This window comes from Limulus polyphemus, unplaced genomic scaffold (assembly GCF_000517525.1).
Source record: "Limulus polyphemus unplaced genomic scaffold, Limulus_polyphemus-2.1.2 Scaffold12, whole genome shotgun sequence".
NCBI lineage: Eukaryota > Metazoa > Arthropoda > Merostomata > Xiphosura > Limulidae > Limulus > Limulus polyphemus.
The window spans coordinates 444949-453057 of NW_013665622.1; the positions used below are offsets into that span (position 1 = coordinate 444949).

Genomic DNA, 8109 nt, shown 5'->3' on the forward strand with positions numbered 1-8109 from the left:
CTTGTCAAAAGTCCACTTAGGCCTATTCAGTTACCTTAGAATCTCAGTTGACAAGTCGAACTATCTTCTCTATATTATTACTGTACTATCATTCTGTGTGTGATTTATTTACAGTTGTGGGCCAAATTACCATAATTTGTTTGGTCTTCTTTCTTCTGAAGATCCTCTATTCCTTTTGTCAAAGTGTACCCAGGCTGATTCAATTACTTAAGAACCATGGTTTGATGGAATAAAATTATCCTTTTTATCTTTTTTTTTATACTGTTAGTTTCACTCTAACATATTAAACATTAGGTCTATCACATCTACGGTACTTAACTTCACACAGCTATATTCTCTTTTGCTATTACCTGTCTATTGTTGTCTGTCTGCTGCTTCCCGCTTGTCTTTATTATTACATCTTTATTATTATATCCTTATTACATAGTCGTCTGGCTACTTTCTATATTCTCGACACCAATTAGTTTTTAACAAAACCTTCTACAATCATCTGCTTTTAACACTTATTTGAACAAAACTTAAAAATAATAAAATATTTACTCACAATTATAAATTAATCACTAATATTTAAACCAAACAGTCTTTTATATCATGACAATAATAATGTTATTATTAATAATGCTTGTGAGTAGTTTGTGCATTATGTAATTTGATACCATAATGTGGGGACTCTTGGAACAAAAAGTTGAGAGTATGGGACCCTAGTGAGAACCTGTTATTGTTAATTTATTGTATAGCAATTTTATAAAAAAAGGGGTAATTTTTATCTTAAACCTTGACTCGTTAATAGAAACTGATGTTGGTGAATGGTTCATTCTCAGTGAATAATTTTTTATTAAACTATAATAATAAACTGTACTTTATTATACTAATTTGTTTATCTTATTTGCTTTTCAGTAGGTAATATATATATGTGAGTTTATTTTCTTTTGCAGATCTTTATTCAACATGCAAAATCATAACCAATGCTGAAACTTAGTGTTGATTTGGAACATTGTTGGCTCCAGTTATGACACAGGAAACAGAATCTGCAGTGTTATTACTGTTGAGTATTATGTGGGTATTCTTACCTCAGCAGTACAAAGAGAAGAAAATAGTCTTTTTTGGGAAACAGCCATGCTCTAGTTATTGGCAGTCGCGTGAAGTACTAAAAGAAAACTTTTCGTTAGCACAACATGGTCATTGCTGCTTTACAAGCTACGTATGTACAAGGAGAGCCGATTGCTTTGAGTTCATCATTGTAATGGCTATTTATTGTTGCATTAGTTTAAAAAAAATACAAGGTGAGCTTATTGTTTCCAATTCAAAGATGTAGTAGCTGTTTATTCTTGTATCAACTATGTAAGTTCAGGGAGAACTAATTGAAGCTGGTATCATATTGGTTATTTTTTGTTATGTCAGCTACATAACCAGAAGGAGAAACAGTTGTTTCAAGTTCAGCATTAAAGTTATTTTTACATCAGCTACATAAAAGTGAGAGAAAACAACTGAGTTCAGAACATTTATTTAATGTTTATTGTTTGTTGTAATAACTACAGGGAAAATAATGAAAGCTATTTATTTTTTTACAACAGCGGTGTAATGACAAACATTAGCTACTCAAAAATGAGGAAAATGAACTTATTTCAGAAAATGTATTTAAAAAATCTTACAAGATGTGGAATTACCTATAAAGAGAAATAAGGAAAGCTGCTTTCTTTAGAATAGTGTAATGGCAAAATTGAACATTACATTGACTACACAAAAATGAGGGAAATCAACTGATTTCAGAACATATGTTTATTATTTTTTTCATTGTTCCATTACCTACGGAGAGAGGTAAGAAGAGTTGTTTTCAGCAGTGTATTAATGACAAGATTGAATGTTTTAGTGGCTTTGTTAAATGAAGCAAACCAAATGTTAATTCAGTCATATACCCTCTTTATTCTTGTGACATTATTAATAATTGTTGCATCAAATGGAAAGTTGAGAGAGACAATGTTTATTTCAGTGTTGTCATAGCCTCTCCTAATTATGCACGTGTTAAAGTTAAGAAGTCTTTGTTTTCAAAACAGTCTTACCCTTTTGTTTGAATTAAGATGTAAAACCTAAAATTGTCTCATTACAAATGCTTTTTTAAAATGTGTATGTGAAAAGGTAAGTTAATGATAAACACCAATCACATATTAAATAGATACTAGAAAAGTACACCTGTGTAAAAATAAAAATATGATCAGTTTCTTTTATTCTCTGCAGTGAAGCATGTTTGATATATTGTGATATTGTTAGTGTTTTATACCTTTTTTGCTGTTGCAAAATGGGAAAATGTGATAATCTGTTGTGTACTCCATATAGTAAAAAAATTAATTAATTTTGTTTTATAATTATAACTTTAACTATAATTTCCTTGTCATTATGAATAAGATTTAGAGAAAAATATGAGTGGAAAATAAAAAAGTTTCGAACATTTGTAGAGATTTATAAAAATATTTAAGTAAAAAATAACGTTACAAAAATTTTGTTATACTATTAAAATTTAAAGAAATGTGTACATTGTGTAGAATGAGTGCAGCTAAAAAACAGGAAGATTACATAGAAAAAAATAAGAAGGTTGTGTCCATATCAGTGATTTAAAGAATTACAAAATGTTAGAAGTATCCTAACTGTATGAGTTAGAGAAAAGAATTGTGTATGAGAAACTGGTTGGAAATACTTAATATCATTAATCAGTATAACAGAAAACTAAAACAATAATGATTAGAATCTATTGAGTACCCTTTCTGTAAAGATGCATCTCAGTCTTAAAGTACAAATTTAAAAGAATAAGATTGAGGAAATAAAAGTGATGAAATTAGGGTGTATTAAAAGTTTTAGTGAAAGAAGTGATTAGAGCAGCTTTATAACATACTGTAAATTCTTTTAGTAAGTTTAGTTAGTGCAATAAATGAGGAGAGATGCATTTTTAAAGAAAGAATAAAGTATAATTGAATGGATATTTATATGGTTTGTGATTAAGCAGAAAATGTTGATTGAGAAAATGGGTTAAGGTAAATAATTTAAGAAAACTAAAGTAAGGATCTTTAGTATACTGGTATGGTATTGAAGCTGCTGGTGGGTGCTTATAGTGTCCAAGATAATGCAAAAAGTGAATTTGAACTATTGAATAATTAGTGATGATTGTTTATAGGGTTTGAGGTAAGGAAAACAATGTGAGCTAATGTTTAACTGATGACTGGTTATAGGGTTTGAGGTAAGGAAAACAATGTGAGCTGACGTTTAACTGATGACTGGTTATAGGGTTTGAGGTAAGGAAAACAATGTGAGCTGATGTTTAACTGATGACTGGTTATAGGGTTTGAGGTAAGGAAAAGTGAATGTGAGCTGATGCTTAACTGATGACTGGTAATAGGGTTTGAGATCAGGCAATCAGTGAATGTGAGCTGATGTTTAACTGATGAATGGTTATAGGGTTTGAGATAAAGCAAGCAGTGTATGTGAGCTGATGTTTAACTGATGACTGGTAATAGGGTTTGAGGTAAGGAAAAGTGATTATGAGCTGGTAATTGGTTAATAAAACAATAGATAATAACCATGGAACTGATATAAGCCTGTCGTGTATCATTAGCTGACTTTCACACATAACAAGAAAAACAGATTTGAATGTTTAGAACTAATTGAACTCTTGAAGTGTAGTTGTTTTTTTTATGGTAAGTATGGTAGCATATTTGGATGAATTTCTTTGTGTTTTACACTATGCGTAGTTGTGACTTTTCATATCAATGTATGTGATAAAGTAATAAGATATACAGAATATAACTTCAGTCTACAATATAATGGTTTTAAAATTGATATTTTTCCATTACTTGATAAAAATAACTGATGGATTTAAGTAGTTCATCATGCTTCAAGTTTTGTTAAGACGTTGCATCCTTATAATGGTTTCTGTTATAAGGATTTTCAGTTTTTGCATTTTCTGAATCTCATGCTGATTTTGATTTTTGCATATTTAATGTGCTGTGATACAAGTGAAATGCTTCTCAGTAATGTACACACTTAATCTTTTCTAACATGTGTAATGACAAGTATTTAGGAATCAGATGGTTATTCATAGACCACAAACTCATTTTATGATAAAAGGCTTATACTGCACAGGTTATCCTGACCTTGACTGATAAATTGAAGTTTTAAGTAAAACCTTTAGAAAAAATAGATATGATATAGATTATAATTTTGTTTAGAGCTTTTTAAAAACATTAAGATTTAGTAAGACTACAGTTATATTAGCACTTCTCAGGCTGCTGTGTAGATTCGTATAGAAAATATGAAAAATAGATAAATTTTTCATGTGTTGATGTGTCTGAGCTCCTTATGGTAGTCAAATGTAAAAAAAGTAAAAAAATACAAGTATTAATTAATGGAAAACTAGATATGTAAATTTTAGTTCTATCAGACTTTAGGTTAGAGGTTGTCTTAGGTTTTATTATTTTAATTTGTACTTATGCTACTTTTTCGTAAACTGTAGAATCATTAATACAGCTGTGTTCAAAAAGAGGACAAACAAATTGATATTTTGGTAAAGTTAAAACCTGTTGTATCAGTTTTTACTTTATTTCACATGAAAAATATTCAACATGTTTCACTGAACAAAAAAGTAATTTCATACTGCATAAGATACCTAAAATAAAACAAATACTCATCATTAAGAGAAACACTGTTTTGCACTATCAGTACACATATTTTTATAGTGCAGAACTTGTCTGTATAAGATTTTGATAAAAGATGTAGAATGCATATATTATCTCATAGTTTTTAATTTGTTTTTCGTTCTTATTGGCCAAAGGTCTTAGCATTTTGTATAGTAGAGGAGCCAGTAGTTAAGTAACACAATGAATAATTAAGATTCTAAATTTGGTAGAAATTTGTTTGTTTTGGAAAAACAATCTTTGTTAATATTAGCATTATTGAAATACATTTGTTGTAAATAAGCACTGTAAATGTTCAAATATTTTTCTTTAACATAATTTAGCTCTCTGTTTTTCATCTATTAGAAATTAATGACATTGAACTAGTGTGATTCTGAATGAAAAGATGTGTTTTGGAACAGGCTATTGAACATGACTTTAAAATGTTTTCCAATATTTTCATTTCCACATAAGTGCTTTTATATTAGTTATTGGGGCTGCTGGGCTTTTGTGATATCTTTCATTGTATACTGATATAAGTTTGTAATGGTTTTATTTGATAATTTCTAGTTTACAGTATTTAAAAAGTGAACCAAATGTTTGTACCTTATTTTGGACTGTCTTCATCTTTGTAAAATGAAGATTAATACTTAAATTGTTTTGGAACATCAGTATTTAAACAAAGATTTAGTAATTGTTGTTAAATTGTTTGGAATTCTCAAATTTTGTTTGATCAAGAAATGTTCAGTCTATTTTAAATTCATAACTTGGTTAAATGATTAAGAAAAAATTAATTAACTGGGTTAACATTTACAAAACAAACTTTCAATGCCACAATAAATATTGATTGCAAGGATCAAAATTTAATTGATTTCAAAATATTATTTGTACCTGAATTTACATTAAGTCTTTTTTCATATATCTGCACGGATGAAGACTCATTTAGAATCATGTCAAGATGTTTTACAGGAGCTGCATTTAACAACTGTTTTTATTACAAACAAATACTTCTAAGCACAAAATGGTTTATTTATCAATGTGGTTTTTATTTTTTAATATTTTATTTCAGAAGTGCTTAATTGAAACTTTCCAAGTGCTGCTGGAAATAAAAATATCATTTCAGGTCTCCGAAATCTCTCATAATGATGAGGAAGTTGAAATGTATAGCAGAGACAGCTGGTATGGGTATTAAAAACTTTAATTAAAATAAAGTACAAGAACAACGTTTTGACTTTCTCAGGTCATCTTCAGGTTAACAAGGAAGTTGAAAGTTGTTTGTACTGCTATGAATTACTAATTAGTGATATGAGCAACTTTTTTTTTTAACTTACTCTTAATTTTGAAAAAGTATCCACCAGGTAGGTATACTAGTGTTTTTGGTAGAAACAAATGTAATTCTCAATTTTATGGGATGCAATTTATTAGGACATTTATTTTCCCTATTGTGGATTGTTTTAAGACGTTATCCAATTTAAGGTGTTATATTAAATTTGCATTTTCCATTGAAATTACATGTAGCTTTAGAACTTACAAAGTTTCCATTATATCCTTAACATTTTTTTTTCTTAGATAAATGATAGTACAATAATTTTGTGCTTGAAGAATAAAAACGAAAATTTAGACAAGATATTGAAATGTATTTTAAGGTAAGTTGATATTTTGAAAGGAGCTGTACAGGTTAAAAAAAAATATTCAGTATGATGTTTTAGAAATTTAGTTTACTAATGAATTTAATTGGACATGTGCAAGGATCATATTATTCTCCATAGAAACTTAATTTTGGGAGCAAAAACCTGTAGCTGTAAGGATATTGCTTATAATTTTGTATTTCTGGAAATAATACCACTTGCTTGATGAGTCTTATATCATTTGACTTATCCTTGTACTATTATGCACTATTGTTTGAGTAAACAATTTATGATAAAGAGAACAGGAAGATCCCTAACTACCCCAATCCACCAAATAAAAAGCCATGTAATTTTCTGGGATCCATGCTGAAGTGGGGGAGTGGAGACTACTGTTTCACTAATGTTTAGTAAATTCATTTTAAAATACAGAACATGTTGATGTTTTTACTTTAACCCATCATGATACCTCTTATGACCCCACCAGAGGGCTGTAACCCTTAGTTTGGGAATTGCTGAAGTCATAGCCTTCAAACTATTCTTGGATGGATTTACAAATATGCAGTTTTTTTCATGTTCACTCATATTGCTGTATAGTTGAGTTAGTACAAGTTTTTGTTTCATTACTTAATAACTAAGTAATTCATAGTTTTTACATATTTGGTTTTGAATGTTTTTTTTATGCCTAAAATTTATTAAGGGCTCTCAGTGCTCTTTAGTTTTTCTAAAGGCAACATAAGGATAGCAGTTTTCATTACAAGATTGTTCTTCATATCATAAAATTGAACATGGGTGCTCAACCAGTTGAACATATTTTTTTCTCACATTATGTTGAAACAAACGTATTGTCTCATGGAATTTTAATTTTCACCATGGTGAGTATCTTTTTTTTTTTAAGGACATTAGGAGTTGGACAACAACCTTTAATTTGGAAACCACAGTAACTCTTATTCTTGGCTTTTATATCAATTTGTTCATCTGAATATATTTTACCACATCTTTAGATTTTACATAAAACAAAAAGGCAATATGAGTACTTTTGTCAAAAAACCATAAAGATATAAGAAAGATTTATTTGAGTGTGTATTATTAATTAAAATATATCAATCATTTTCACAGTCCCAACTGTTTAAACAGACTCTGCTCTCTGTTGTTGTTTTTATTGCTTTGAGTAAATGATTGTACAGTAGATATTAAAGTTAAGTAAGTGTGTTTATGAGTTAAACTGTGCATTGTTTTTGTATAGCTCAGTCTGTAGTGAGGATATTTTGTATAATACGTTTTGATACTGTTAAAAGTGTAGAAATTGTATTTAACAATATGAATAAATGTAACAATAACAATCATAATATGAGTTGTTAATGATCATTCATCTGTTGAAGGTCTCGGAATATACATGTTTTACTAGCCCCAAGTCTATTAATTTGATTTATAATATATTCTTAACAAATATGATACTTAAATATATTTTATATAAAAATCAAGAATGTACTATCTTTAAAGAGGGTTGAGTACATTGTATTAAAACAATTTTGAATATACAAAATGACAAGTCACGTGACAACCACGGCCAATATATAGCATGGTGGAGCAGCATCTATCAGAAATACATATTGACATTATTTGGTATTACATAGGTATGTACTGTGATGCTATCAAAAATTGATATCTTCTGTAAAAGATATGTAGCAGCCCTTTCCAATACAAAATATTCAGATATCCGGATCATACAGATGTGTTTAGATCAGAGATTTAAAATTTCTAAGACGTAGCTATCCCTTGTATATAATGGCATTGGAGAAAAAAAGGAAAATGGATCAACT

At 28.9% G+C, this 8109-nt stretch overlaps 1 protein-coding gene across 3 annotated transcripts in view; it reads left to right on the forward strand.

Moving 5' to 3' along the window:
- LOC106478763 (exportin-T-like) overlaps nt 1-7635 on the forward strand; it is a 70183-nt gene extending 62548 nt beyond the window's left edge. For all 3 annotated transcript variants that reach the window (XM_022382560.1, XM_022382575.1, XM_022382570.1), the window contains exon 27: nt 936-7635. In XM_022382560.1, the coding sequence (XP_022238268.1) occupies nt 936-962 (27 nt within the window). In that variant the 3' untranslated portion in view covers nt 963-7635. The remainder of the gene's footprint in view (nt 1-935) is intronic.
- Nucleotides 7636-8109: the final 474 nt, after the last annotated feature.